This window comes from Larus michahellis, chromosome 8 (assembly GCF_964199755.1).
Source record: "Larus michahellis chromosome 8, bLarMic1.1, whole genome shotgun sequence".
Lineage (NCBI taxonomy): Eukaryota > Metazoa > Chordata > Aves > Charadriiformes > Laridae > Larus > Larus michahellis.
In genome coordinates, this window is record NC_133903.1 from 10865623 (window position 1) to 10880778 (window position 15156).

Sequence of the window (15156 nt, forward strand, 5' to 3'; positions counted from 1 at the left end):
ACAGCACTGGTAGCAAATGCACTGCCTCTGTTTGGCAGGCAACAAGGATGATTCAAGATGCTTTGATTTAACAAATGGTCAGTGTACTCCCAAAAGATCATAATTAAGACAGGGGCAACAGTGTTTATATGGTGAACTCCCACTTTGAAACATAATTTAGAGGTAAAGACTGAGGAAAACAGGCACTCAGAAGAGAGGAGCAGATGCCTCCTGGGAGGAACCCTGTCGTGTACGGTCCATGCCAAAGCCGCTGACATATGCTTGCAAGAAAATGATCTGGCTTTAAAAATTCAGTCACTGAGCTCAAGAGAGCATGTAAATTTTAAAAGAGGTAGGATTCCTCACACCACCTCACAATGAAAGTTGTTTCTGACACCAGAGAAACGACGGTACTTCGTGGCAGATGCAGAGAAAAAAAAAAGAGCACAACCAGTTCTGTTGCAGGCCAGTAGTTCTAGGAAGAATTTAATCCACCTGTGAAGTGGACTGAGAAATTCACATGCTCTCCTCCTCCTGGATCTTTCCCCTTGATGTTTAGAGGCATTGAAACCGATCTAGTCATTTCTCCTCATGAGTTAGTTTCCACGCAAATGGTATTTCATCACTGAGATGACATACACCACAGCTGTAGTGTATCCTTTAGAGTTTGAGGGCTACTAATGTTGTTTAATGGATACTTGTTCATCAGACCTGTCTATTGTCATGGACATTTAAAAATGATCTGATGTGTTGAAAAATTTGATGTATTCACCAGCTCCGGACATAATTCTTCGTTACTTATTGACCTTAGAGATTTTTTTTCCTACTTGTAGCTGTTGAGATCCTGTCTGTTTTCCATTTCATGTTGAAGCATTTCCATTTCATGTTGAAGAACTTTTTATTGTCCACTTCAAAAGGAAGTTAAAGCCTCACAGTCTATCTGCAGCAAATAGGAAAACCCTCAGCCTGTGCAGGAGCAAAGAGTTAAGGATGAAAGCACAGAACAAAATGTTAAGTAACTTAAGCATTACAGTATGGTAGGATAATTACAAGTAAAATGATGCCATATATGGTAATACTCACAGGGATTCAGGGGAAAGCCAAATGATGGGCACTGTTGCCCTGGGAGAAAGGAAATGCAATTCATGTAGCGATGAACTACAAATAACCTTTAATAAAACGGAATAGTTCAAAGCCTGGGGTTTGTTTGAATAAAGTTTTGCCTTTTTCTCCCCCCCCCCCAAAGAAACAAAGTTGTAAGGTAGATTTATTTGAAAACTTTGTATGCATATGTCTTCAAATTGGTGTGCTTGGTTTGGAATTGTTCCCAGGACACTTAATTTTTATCAATAAAACATGGAAGTGTTTTAGCACTGAAGCCCAGGCAGAGACAAATCCAGCCTCTAAACTGTGCAAGTTAACCCAGGTCTTGTGAAAAGGAACATATTCATCTGAATTATTTCTGGTTAAAACTCTAAAAGCCAGAAGAAACACTTCACATCATGTCGTACCTCAGGCAGGAATTGTTTCTGGTTTCCTAAGGTTTACATCCATGTCATCCCATCTTGAAAGTTCTGCCCAGCACTTACTCATAATTTTTATGTCCATTTATCGCTGGTCCCTTGGTAGGGAAAATTAACTCCTGTATTTCCTATTTAGGAAAAGAAGCAGAACTGCAACGGTTCCAGCTAAATAGTTCCAGCTTCGAAAGAGTTGACAAATATCCATGGGATTTTTGAATGTATTGTTCTTTTTATTTTTAAATCCATTTTAGTTTAAACCCAAAGACAAATAGGTCCAACTTACATTTAGACTGTTGCCCTCCGCACGGCACTAGATTGATACAGTTGAAAACACTAGTTTATTACATCCACACTCACTTTAATGCCCTTTTTCATTGCTGAGACAGAACAGTACAAAATAATTTTTGTGTATATAATGATCAGAGCCAAAGGTATCTATCTCGAAGATGCGAGACGATGTAATCTGACACTTTAGGGAAAAGGGAAAGTAGGGAAAAGTAAGCTGGAAACTTCTGAGGAAAGACTGTGTAAATCTGGCCCTTGTACCTGCACTTTGAAAACCAGTATTTTACTTTAAGAGAGGGCTTAAGAGTTGTAAATAAACGTAACCCTGGAAGTCCTCTGGGAGGTGAAGACTTACCACTGCCTTCCTGCTACCCAAGGAACACTGCATGAAGCACGGCTGGGATGCCAGTTCTGCTGGTCAGACATCTCCCCAGACAAGATGTCCATTGCTACCCAGTTAGCAGGGACACCTCAGGCAGTCCCAGCTCTGGCCCCACTGAATTCAAGGAGTGTTTGAACATGGAGTTCAGATGAGGCAGGATCCTTCGCTTATTCTCTAGCTCTAATAAAAGCTGTTAATCTACTTTAATGCCAGAGTTTCAGAAGATAAAAGTATTGTATTGCTGCTGATGTTTTTTCTTACTGCTGTACCGCATCATAGTTAATGTATTTTTTGGTCTTAAAATACAAGCAGACTCCCTGCCAGCTCCACTTCTCATAAATGTTCAGAGGCTGCCAAAGCAAGATGAACTGCTGTTCAAAAATGCATCATGTTTTAGAATTGCCTTAAATGGACCAATGTCCAGTCAAAATACTAATGGGACAGAGATATAGTTCTGATAATGCGTTCTTTGCGTGCTAAGTCAGGTGGATTTGGAGAGATAGTGTTCTGGGGTAAATACTAACTGAGCCAGGCAGTTTCCAGTCCTGTTTTCATACACTAACTACATCACATGGCAGAAGGAGTCCACCAGTTACCTACCTTCTTTTGTGTCATTTTCTTTCCCCTCAGAGGTGAATCTGGTGCTGGCAAGACAGAAAATACCAAAAAGGTCATTCAGTACCTGGCTGTTGTTGCTTCATCACATAAGGGCAAAAAGGACACCAGCATCACTGTAAGTGAGCTCTTCGGTATTCAACCCTTCTTCAAGCCTGTTAGGACTGTACTGAGCTGACTGTGCTAACAGCAAGTCAACATCGGTGGCTTGCCAAGCAGTCGACATATTAAGAGTACACAATTACGTCACAGCTCTATGTTTATGGAAAAAAAACTTTTGTTTGACATCCCCTTAGGCATCAAATCAGAATGTACTTTGCTAGAAGAGAAATATTCATAGCTTTCCATATGCATAGCACCTATTTATATCCTAGAATGAAGGCCTTGAAATCTGTGAGGGCTCGGGTCCTTATTTTACCCTTGGCCCCTGGCAACTAAGAAGTTTGGGAAAGTCTTTAACTAACACATTGTACAACTGCGTCACAAAAATGTACACTAGTATTTAAACATACAAAGTTTTGATTAGCCTTACTAACTAGCAAAGAGTCCCAGTATAAAACTTGTATTTTCTTTTTACTCCTCTGTCAGAGAGAACAATTTTGAAAGGCACAATTTTTTTAAAGTACTTTGCTCCTTCAAAATTTGTAATAGTCTTGCCTTAGTGCCTAAAGTTCATTTTCTTGCTCTGAACCATAGTACGAGCTTATACCTGCCAGTTCCCAGAGATCATTAGTGTGGCTGAGGCTCTCAACTGTCTTTGCTGTTTTCAATGATGCAACTCCAGGATCTATGTCATTTCCAGAATTTTGAATGTTACTCAAACTTCTGGAGGAAAAAAAAAGTAGCATTTCAATTTTATGACAAAACAGGCTTAATTCAGGAAGACGTTTCAGCGTGTCCCAAATGCAAGACTGGGTCCAAAATAAGTAATTAGTAGGGTAGTGGGAAATGAAGTAAAAATCTCAAGACCACACCACACCTGTGCTGAGTCTTGCAGCTGCTCTTGACTACCCTGTACGGCAGCAGACAGAGGAGTCCAGAGCACAGGGCGTGCAGCCTGGCCTCTTCCACCATAAATAATTGTTGTTTATGTACAGCACACTCTGCTTTGGGGCAAGAGAGGGAGTAGATGTCCCTTTGGGTAGTATTTTCTAGGTATTTAATCTGTGATTTAATGTAGTGGAAATGGTCCAAGACTAAAGGCATCATTTTCCTTTTTTGAATGTTTATGCAAAAAACTTATTTCTTCCTACTGGGTCCCTGCTGGGGCTGGGGGAAATGAACTTGTGGTTTCAAGGCCATCCCTAATAGGCATGTAACTGCAGTTACTGCTGACTCCTCTGGGGAATTACGTGAGTCTCAGCATCAAACTGGCCCTGGGACAGACCTGAAAGCAAATATCCATCAGATGGGAGCTGAGAGAAAGTCTAAGTTTTTCTATAACATGCTGACAAATAGTAATTCAGTGACTGGGACTACTCACACTGCAATTTCAGTCATTAAAAAATAATGAATAGCAAAACGCCTCAGTTGCACCAGAGAAGAACTGGTGATTTACCATATAAAATACCTGTCCTTGTCTGGTCCAGGGAGTCTAACCTGTGTCTGGATCCAAATCCCATCCCTTTGCTTCAGGGTTTTTTTTCCCTTCAGTTAAAATGCTCTCTTTATATTAATGGTATTTGTACTCTTGGTATGTCTGCAATAGATAGTTTGTATTTGTGTTCCTGGTTTATTTGCATGGAAACTGTGTATTGGTTATTTTAATACAGGAAAAACAATAAAAATGTCTGTGTAATGGAAATGATACTGACACTTGTTTTATACCACATTATTCAATACAGCAAGGTCCATCTTTTTCTTACGTGAGTAACTTAGACTGTTTGATGTGTGTTTAAGGCACTGAGTGTAGATCTGCATGCTATTGTTGCACCTCAAAAATTTAAGAGAGATTTTGTTGAAATATGTTGTATGATATGATAAAAAGCAACAATAGCGCCAAATGCTCTCACAAATCAACCCTAACTGTGGCAGGCTCCATGGTAAAGAATGAGGCCTGACACAGGCAGGGTCATCTTTCAAATATCACTCTCTTCTATATGTGTGTGTTCAAATTGCCATAGTTTGAATGAAATTTCCCACGATCCTGAAAGAGCCACTCAGCCTGAAATTGAGCTACGTGATTTCTGAATGAAAATACCCAAATGCTTTCTGTGCTTCAGGTTGAACTTTTTAGGACTGTTGTGAAATAATTCCTAAACCTCACAGTGTTTGACTGATTTGGTTGGCTGCATGCTTTCCATTTGATATTGCTTTCAATTTTACATTTTCATGTAACTCTTGAGAATTGTTCACATCTGCAAAAGTTAGCATGTTCTTAGCTTGCTGCTATGATGTGTAACAGAGCGATTCCCACTGCAGCGTGTGTCTGCAGGTATGTTACAGCAGTTTCTTATAGGTCCTCCTGTATTGTTGTGTGCCATACCAGTATACCAATGCTTTGGCAATATAGGCAGGTTTGCCTATATTTGCCTGGTCCTGTGCCAGGCAAATGGGATTTTTTTTTTAATGGGGTCTTTTTTTCCCCATTCTGACTGCTGCCTCTCAGACTTCGGCTATGACAAAGGGCAATGTGTTGCCTCTCAGTTAATTTAGGACTTAATTTGACAAGCTCTTTGCAAAAAAATACTAATTCATTACTGGCGTAGGCAACTCTGTGAGTTCAGTGGAATTACAGATGCATACAATGCTGTTAATGTGTAGACACAGTTTTATAGCTTCTCACTAGAAGCAGGTGGCATCTGTCTCAGTTTAGCAGACAAGGCTGTCTTTAGCTGTCACCATCTGATTTCAGCAACATCCTACGCCTATCATGAAGTTTTTAAATCTACAGAGTCTAGTGGAAAGAGTTGCTCAGTACAGAGAAAGTTCAGGGACTTTTAGGAATTCATTACTTATTCGAGGACTCCTATATTAGCTTGTTTGGAAATCTTCCTTCCTTCTTCCTCAACTCTTAGGTAGTAAGTTTGGGGGGGGGGTTGTGGGTTTTTTTCTTTTATTTTTTTTCAAAATGCATTCTTGACACATGCCTTAGCTCTCAAAAGATCTATGCTCTCAGGAAGGTGTCATTCTTCTGTCTCATGACCACGCAGATAAGTTTAGCCATTTGTTAACAATCTGTTGCTTTTTACTGGTATTTTTGAGGCAGCCCTCACCATTGCCACATAAATTACACGACATTCAGGAATGGCATTTAGAAAAAGGTTACCAGTTTTGCACACTAATTGGGAAGCACTTTCATTTCCCAAATTATTTCCCCTAGATTCAATCTAAATATTGCCTTATTTTCTAACTAAAATGATTTAAATGATATATATTATCTATCAAGGACTTTTTCCTTTTCAGGGTGAGTTATTTGAAATAATGCACGTTACTGCAGAGTAGTACTCAAAGAATAGGACAAGACACAAATATGAAAATGAGTGACCTCATAGGATAGAGCTGAACGAAAAGTTCAAAAAAGCTGTGTTCATAAGAAAAGGATTTTTTCAGCCTCATTGATTTATTTAGAAATAGAGTATTAAATGCATGCTTGTTTCATTGCATGATTTGTTTCATTAGCAATTGCCAATCACAATTAACAATATAATATGAAGTTTGTGTGTTTGCATGAGAATTCATTATCCTGGTTTGAAATAAATCAAAGCATTTCCATATTTAACCTAAATAGCCTTGCATGGATCATTATTAATAGACTCAATGAAATCTGCTTTGTAGCTTTGTGCTGCATTACATTAAAATGATTCTCGGCAAGTTATTCTAATTACATCGTCATTTGCTAGCAAAGGATCTCAATAAACTAACTTGAAAAAGACATGCTAGAGGTTCCTTTAAGAATATCCCTTCTAAAAATGATATTAAACTGGAAAAAAAAATTTGACATTGAATGACCCTTTATTTTAAAGAAAGGCCAGTCGTGATGCTAAACAGATTAATAGACTTTAATCTGTCACAGGCAACAGGGCTGGAAAAAGGTCATATACACAGGACAGCAGTCAACTGCACAAATATAAACACAAAGATTAACAGAGAATTAAAACAAATCCACATGAAGTGCAGTATTCAGCAAAAAAAAAAAGTTAGAGGCTTAAATTATCTTTCACATTTTTCTCCAGTGTACATTTGTTGGTTTTAATTAAGTAATTATGAAGTTTGGAGTTAACTGCATCTGAATGAATTTTAGGGTGAGCTGGAAAAACAGCTTCTACAGGCAAACCCTATTCTTGAAGCTTTTGGAAACGCCAAAACTGTGAAGAATGACAACTCCTCCAGATTCGTAAGTAGGAGAAGTTGAGTTGGGTCTGTGGGGGGGGAGGTACAGCATCTTTAAAACACAATGTACAGTGGTCTTCATCACTGCTTCTTTCTAAAGAGCATCTTAAAACTAATCGCTTAAAAACAGTTTAGAATTCCTCTCCGAAATAGGAATTTGGCCTTATAGAAGATCAAAGATGAAGCTCAAACTTGACAGTACCGTTGTCCTCTCACAGTTTAGCAGCCTTCCAGGGTCAATTTCTGCTCCAGGACATATCCACCTTCTGAATACTTGCAAACAAAATCTGTACTTTCTTTTTCTTTGTGCTACTGTTGAGCATGTATCTCATAAGGTGTGACTGTTACTTAGCAAGGTTGGCTAATATATTAAAATAAAAACTACAGAAGAAAAAGAAGAAACAGTCATACAGATTCAAGTTAGAATGATGTGAGCTGAGGGCTGCTACTATCCTTCTGGGAGTGCTGGCAGATGCTTGTTTTCCCTGCAGACCCTCCTCTCGCCCCTCTGCTGTCTCCCTGCAAAGTTCAGGGATCCATGCAGATGAACTTCAGCAGAGGGAGTTAACGCAGATCCAATGCTATTCCCTCACTGGACTTGTGGAAATCCAAGTAGAAAATAGATGTTGTCACATCCCCAGCTTCTAAAGCCTGGTCCTGCAGGGAGGACTCCTTTCCCCTCTAAGTGCCTGAACAAAATGTGGGTGCAAATCTCTGCAGAGGGAATATCAGAGAAGTTCACTTCCTTTTAGGCTTTTCCATGAGTTGTCCCAGCAGGAGGGAATCAAGCATGTTATTCTTAAGAGGATGATGTACACGTCTTATTAAACAAGCTAAATACTCATGTTAGAAAACCTGGCATAACATGAAAGAACAGCCCAATCTAGATCTTCTTTTCATTCACAGGGCAAATTCATCCGCATCAACTTTGATGTGACAGGCTACATTGTCGGAGCAAACATAGAGACTTGTATCCTTTTCAGTGAGCGGCACTGGAAGCTAACTAGGGTTAGCAGAAGGAAGTAAGATAAACAAGCTCCATTGCATGTCTAAGAAAGGCAAATATTGCTGAGGTTGGTATAAACAAAGATGGAGGGAAGTGGCTCCATTTATGCTGATACCAGCTACTTAGTTTGTCTTACTCTCATGTTTACATTTTCAGGTCTGTTTTCTCAGCTATAGGAAAGTCTGCTATTCCCCATATACAGCTTCAGAAAATGGAAGCACCATACCTAAGGCAACAGCAGGGGACTTTAAAAGCAGAGTCCCAATAATAGAGTAATGGGAAAAGATTTTGTGGTTAAGATTGCATGTGATCTTGAGAGCTATGCGGTCATTTTTTTTTGTACCGGTGTGATCCTGCATGGGTCACTCCGGTTCCCTGTGGTCTACGTTTCCAGCTGCATAAAAAGTTTTGAAACTTTACTGTTTCTTACTGGTGCTGTGACAGGCACTTTGAAAAAACACTGAATTATCACTACAGTTTACCCTTGAATGCTTGGTATTATCACTACGGTTTACCCAGGAACTTGGATAGTGCTTCCCAGTTTTCAAGTACAGGTTTGGCACTTTGTCCCAGTCCTGACCGCAAGCTGGGATGAAGTCCAGATGCTCAATACAATCTCACTCTCAGCCCTGTGCACCATGGCTTCTGTAAGGGAAGGGTCCTGAGCCTTCAAGACTGAAAGCAGCTGCGTATGCCCTGCTGTTCAGGTATAGCAAAGGTCACATATGTTGTACCGGGATAGAGGTATTCCAAGGAAAAGCATTGAGAATAACCTGTTAAGGGAGAAGTCTATACAATACCCAGTATGACAGCTTCCTAGTTCATGTCTGGAGGATTGAAGGGTCATTTTAATAGAAGTACTATACCTTTCCCTTCCACCTCTCTGAAGACTTTATCTTGATAAAGACAAAAGAGAGAGGAAAAGTTGAAGAACATGGCATAGTCAGAAGAGCTGTCTTAGAGTCCGTAAGTTCCTCTCCCTTTGTCAAACCAAGGGACAGTTTATCCTGAAATTGCCTTAATCTTTGCATATTCTGTTAAACTGCCATGGTCCGAAATTACATGTTCTGGAAACTCACTCAACTGAAGTGAAGCAAGTATTTTGCCCCAGATAGCATCAAGTGCTAGATATTTCCAGAGAACCTGTCTGCTCTGGGTGCTGAATATTGCCCTGTTTCAAATGACACGTGCAGAGCAGTGAGCTATATATCAATAACCTCGATGTATATTTTCAGGAAAAAAGTACAGACATTTCAGAGAAATTCAGCTTCACTTGACATTGCTTGCCAAGTACTGTTGCCCCTTCCCTTGGTTACATTTATGAGACGGTGTGTTTTAATGAACAAATTAATACATAGCTAGATTCCTCAATGCTGCATTGCTCATCTTTGCATCCAGAAGGAGCTGCTCGCTCCAATAAATGAGAAAGAAAGATGCAGAAAGAAAAGAAAGATAGATGCAGAAAGAAAGAAGGACCTTATCTCATGGGCATAACATCAAACAACAAACAATTCATCTTTCTGCTCTTATTTTGACAAGCCATTTTTAGAAAGTCAGGTTTTAATTTTTTTGGTCTTAACTGAAGTTTCATCAGTGTGAAGAATGAATCACTGACTGATGTTGACGTGCACTGTTGCCAACTTAATTTTTAGTAGTTTATAGTCACAAAAATGGACCATAAATAAAATTTGCTTTTATTCCTACAATGCTGGCCTCAAGAGCTTTTTTCCTAGCAGCCCCACCTTATGTTGGAAGAATCAATTGGTACTTCTTTTTAAGTGGTGTGAATTATATTGTGAATACTATTTTTATATAAGTGATTTTAGAAGCATTTATATCTATTGTGGTGCTTATTACCATGATTACTGGCATTTACCATACAGTAAGATACAATAATGTACAATACTCATTGTGGTGAGAATTATACGAATACCAGAGCTCCTGCCACAGAGTTAGATGCATGTTCATGTCAGACAAGCTCGTGGCAAATATTTCAACAATGCTATTGATGGGTTCGAGGCTGATGGCACAATTAAGGAAGGACTGCAATATGCTATTGATTTTTATTATTTTTTTTAACACACTTGACAAACAGATTTGCTTGAAAAGTCCCGTGCTATTCGTCAGGCTAAAGATGAGCGAACGTTTCATATCTTTTACTATTTGATTGCTGGAGCTTCTGAACAAATGAGAAGTAAGTTACTTGCTAATGATTCTTAGATTTCATTCAACAGTCTGAGCAATGGCTTACTTAAGTAATGTATCAACTTCTTTAATTGTATTTATATAAAGGATTGAATTACATAAACAGCTCTTTAACTCAAGAAAATAATTCTCTCAAGGGAATTATAAGAAAGCTTTAATTGATGTCCACCTGTTTCAGCCAGTTTGTTTGCAGTTTACAGGATGTTTCAATTTACAGGATATGTAAACCCATTCAGATGCCATCTTGAACGATATCAAGAAGATGAATAGGGAGGAATCATTCATTATTTATTTTAATTTTTATACAAAAGAAATTGCGGTTCCCAATAAAAATATTGGCTTGTGGTTTTAAAATAAATTAAGATAATGTCATTCCCACAGCACATCATTACAGTGTGAAACCCATAGCTTCAGAATGTTGAAAAGGTGAAAAGTGTTACATGGATCCAAAAAAATTGATTAGACATAATATGTATGGAACATCATGGTTCAAATATGACATCTTTCCCTATGTCACTGGTTGCCAAAGGATGCGCAAAGCAATTGATAACCCTATTTTCCCTGATTTTTATGCTCATTACCTAAGAATCTGTTGTTGGCCACAGTATATGACTGAAGAGTCTTTTGGTCTGGGCCACTGTGGTTTTTACCTGGTTCCATTCTTCTTATTACGTGATATGAATCCCCACAGAGAGAAGCGTAATTCTGAGTAAGTTACACATGGCGTTAAATGAAAGACCTTTGCAGACAGTGGCTCAGATTTCAGTCCACAGGATGCAAAATTTCACTGAGGGGCAGAGACATACCCCAGTTACTAATGAAAACTGGAAACTTAACACAATCAAGCTTGCTAAATAAAGAGTTATTTTGAAAATAATTGTGCGCCAGGAAACCCTGAACTCCTCATATAAGCGGAGTCTTCCTTTGGTGAAAACACTGTGGTTTTACCTGTTGTTCATTGGGAGAACTTATGAACCAAGAGCATTAAGTTTATGCACTTAAGTAAAGCTTTTCTTCTTTGCTTTTTAGATGACCTGTTGCTGGAAGGCTTCAACAATTATACCTTTCTATCTAATGGCCATGTGCCTATTCCTGCTCAACAAGATGATGAGATGTTCCAGGAGACCTTGGAAGCCATGAAAATTATGGGCTTTAATGAGGAGGAACAGATAGGTGAGAATTGTTAGCAAGATGGTATTCAAGGTATACATCTGCAAGTTACTCTATATAGAGATGGAAGTGCACAGAGGTTAATTCTGTCCGTAATAATCACTTTGCAAAATATGCATATGAAGTAAAGTTCTCCATCCATATAAGAAAATTAAGATTATTTAGATTTTATGTCCACGTTTCTCTGGACAAGTTTGATCTTGCATGAACCACCAGCTGGAGGATTCTAAATGTACCCATGTGATTTAACCTCTTTGCCTCTTATTTCCTCTGTGTAAAACTATTACCAACTGTTACCTAGCTACTGTTTTTAAGAAGTGCACTGTGAATTAGTGCCCATAGATTTCCCTCCTTCTCAGGACATATTAGATCAATTAAACCGTGGATATATCATGGAAAGAGCATGAAGGTTCTCTCATAAAGGAAAACTTTGCAAGCACAGATTTGTTTCTACTTCACCTTAAGAATAACACGGGAACTCAGTTCTGTGTGACCAAGAGAGACACAAGATCAAGGCAGGATCTAAACACAGGATCAAGATCACATAACACAAGCAGCGTGGTCAGAGCCAGTCACAACAAGCAACTGACCTGGTGGCAGTACAGTGCCTGAAGACAACATAAACCAGCAGCAGGAATCCGGGGGGAGGATAGCAGTGGCTGAGAATAGACTGGCAGCGAAGGCACTGAAACCACTGCCATAGATCCATGACACAACACACTACAGCTTCCTTGGAGTCATTGCCACCTTTGTATTAAACAGGGTGATGCTTCAGGAAGTCTTGTGAGTATTAGGGTGACTGTTCTTGCCTTGCAAGATCTAATTATGATCTACTGCTTTTAGGTTGTTGTTAGAAAAGTTCTACTTAGAAAATTACTGCAGTGGCCTACCTTTTCCCATTGCTGCAGTGGGTGCCAATGGAAGCAGCTGAAGCCACTAATGAAAACTCTTTGCAAATCACCTCCTTCAAAGGTTTAAACTGGCAGCACTTGCTGGAAACGCAGTGAAAGAAATATTGAAGAATCACCTATATTGGAAAATAGAGTATATATCATCAAAGAGAAATTATCTCTATGATGCATAGAACAAGTGGTGATGCACAGGACACTTCTATACAGTAATTTAAACATGGGTCAAATAAAATAATTGTCATAATATTTTGCTGTCTATCTGAACGAAGAATTGCAAGGGTTTTTTTCTTATAAGTCTTACAAATTCCAGAGATCTGCTTGTAGAAGGAACATGACATGAGCTCCTGTCCCATTTGAATTCTACAGCATCGGTACACTTGTCAGCATGCAAAAGTACTATGACACATGGTGTTTTGAAATATAATTTGTGGCTTCCGAAAGGGAAGATTTCTCACTAGAAGAACTCCATATAGACACAGAACAGACTAATGAATTCAGGGCCAGCTCTAACAACAGTAATGACCATTTAAAGACATTTTTTCAGAACTTTCCAACAATGAGCATGAGAAAGTTGCAAGATATTCTGACTTAATTTTGAAAAAAATGGAACAGGCTCAAATAGCTCATATTTGTATTCACCGACTCAGGAAAATAGAGAAATAAAAACAAAGAGCATGAACCAACAACTAAACTATCTTGAAAATGTGGGCTTGCCAGAGACATCTATCTGTGTAGCTTTTACCTCTCACTGTTCCTGGGAGCATGCAGGGCTTCAGCTGGTGCATGCCAGTGTGTATTGCCCATGGATGCAAATTGCCATGCCCCAGGTGACACCTGGTGGCAGAAACAGTGTCATTCCATTACGAGCCTTGGACCAGCTGTGGTGGCTGGGAGCAGAGCTCCATCACATCCCACCCCTGCATCAGTGACTGAGGGATGTTGACAAAAAATGTCTTGTCTTGCCTTGTGGGACAGCAGTGCAAATCCCAGCCCTGGTAAATTCAGATGATGTTCCTGATGGAGACTTCGTTCTCCTGCCAGGGCACGTGTATTGGTGTTGACAGCAGCGTTCTCCATTACAACAACAGGAGTTGTTGTATTACTGTCTGAACCCCTTTGATTTCATGCTCTAAAATATAAGCCCATTAGGACAGTATTCTTCTCTTCTGTAAGTTTACCAAATAAATAAATAGAACTCCCTAGATTTACACAATCTATCTCATCTATAACATCAGTAGATTTTACTACCAGAAGTTAGGCAACATAACCTTTATATATATTTTAGTAGTCAAACATTAATCAATTACTTTTCTGTACTTTGACACTAATCCTTCAAAGATTTGTATACATTTGATTTTAGTTGCACAACTAAATATCCACATGTTCCTGCATAACTGGAGCTTCAGAAGTGCCACACATTTTTGAAGCTGCTCATAATTCATAGGTATGGGTTTTTTTTATTTTAACGACAGAAATACAGTTTGTCAAGTGACTGAGCAGGGAAGATGCTACAAGGCCACTGTGAGTGGGAGATGAATTCCTGAGACTTGGAGGTCTGCCTGGGGAGCTAGCACAACTTCGCTTGGAGGTGCTGGTGTTCCCAGACTGGCCTCTTTACTCCCCTGCACAGATTGTTGAGATGCTGCTCAATCAACTCTCAAACTTGTAGGCATAGTCTTTTAAAGCAAACCCAGCTCTTTCCACAGAGGTACAGACTACCATAAGCAGTAGAATGGACCTTCATTATTGCAGAGAATAGAGCTTTCAAAATGTGTCCATTCTGTTCCTCATTTATATTATCTGTTTCTGTTACAGCTGTACTGAGGGTTGTTTCATCTGTCCTACAACTGGGTAACATTGTCTTCAAGAAGGAGAGAAACACTGATCAAGCTTCTATGCCAGACAATACTGGTATGATTTGCCACTTAAAAAAAAATAATCAGTTAACATTAAAAAATTAATAAAATAGCAGCTAAGTAAGCACTCTTTATCAGTACTGTTTATTTAATTGTTATTGCATATATATTTCACAGGCTTTAAAAGATATGCCATACATAAAATCAGCTCAATTACCATTACCTTTTCTAGTCATCTTGAATCCATAAACTGATGAACAGTGAATCTGCTGCTTGGATCACAAATAATACTTTTATGGCAAGTGGCATCTCTTGTATGTACAATAGAGGAGCTTTTAAAGGAAGATAAAGAACTTCACATACTTGCTGAGCTGCTTGTATTCACACTTACTGGCCTGCTAAGAGAAAATCCGATCTGAAATAAAATATTATTCTTTTATTTTAGCTGCACAAAAAGTGTGTCACCTGATGGGGATTAATGTGACAGATTTCACAAGATCTATTCTAACCCCAAGGATCAAAGTAGGACGAGATGTTGTTCAGAAAGCTCAGACCAAAGAGCAGGTATCTACTTGCAGTCTGCTCAGCTCTCCTGAAACTGTTCTCCTTTCTTCTTTTTTCTTACATCTTGTCTAAAGAAAAACATCCATTTTCTGTCTCATTATCTCTACAGAAATTAGCAGCTGATTGGGTTTCTTCTTTCACTTACAATTTTCTGTTCTTTTTTTCAGGCGGACTTTGCCATAGAGGCTTTGGCCAAGGCACAATTTGAACGTCTTTTCCGTTGGATTCTAGCTCGTGTAAACAAAGCTCTTGATAAAACAAAAAGACAAGGCGCTTCCTTCTTGGGGATCCTTGATATTGCTGGATTTGAGATTTTTGAGGTATGTAC

The 15156-nt window shown here is 39.0% G+C and overlaps 1 protein-coding gene across 3 annotated transcripts in view; it reads left to right on the forward strand.

Moving 5' to 3' along the window:
• Positions 1-15156, forward strand: part of MYH11 (myosin heavy chain 11) — a 61788-nt gene that overhangs the window by 24795 nt on the left and 21837 nt on the right. For 2 of the 3 annotated variants that reach the window (XM_074598267.1, XM_074598264.1), the window contains exons 5-13: positions 2800-2902; positions 4629-4649; positions 7028-7120; positions 8023-8086; positions 10218-10316; positions 11357-11500; positions 14224-14319; positions 14710-14828; positions 14996-15148. In XM_074598267.1, coding sequence (XP_074454368.1) covers positions 2800-2902; positions 4629-4649; positions 7028-7120; positions 8023-8086; positions 10218-10316; positions 11357-11500; positions 14224-14319; positions 14710-14828; positions 14996-15148 — 892 coding nt within the window. The remainder of the gene's footprint in view (positions 1-2799; positions 2903-4628; positions 4650-7027; positions 7121-8022; positions 8087-10217; positions 10317-11356; positions 11501-14223; positions 14320-14709; positions 14829-14995; positions 15149-15156) is intronic. The other variant, XM_074598266.1, reaches the window with a different exon arrangement.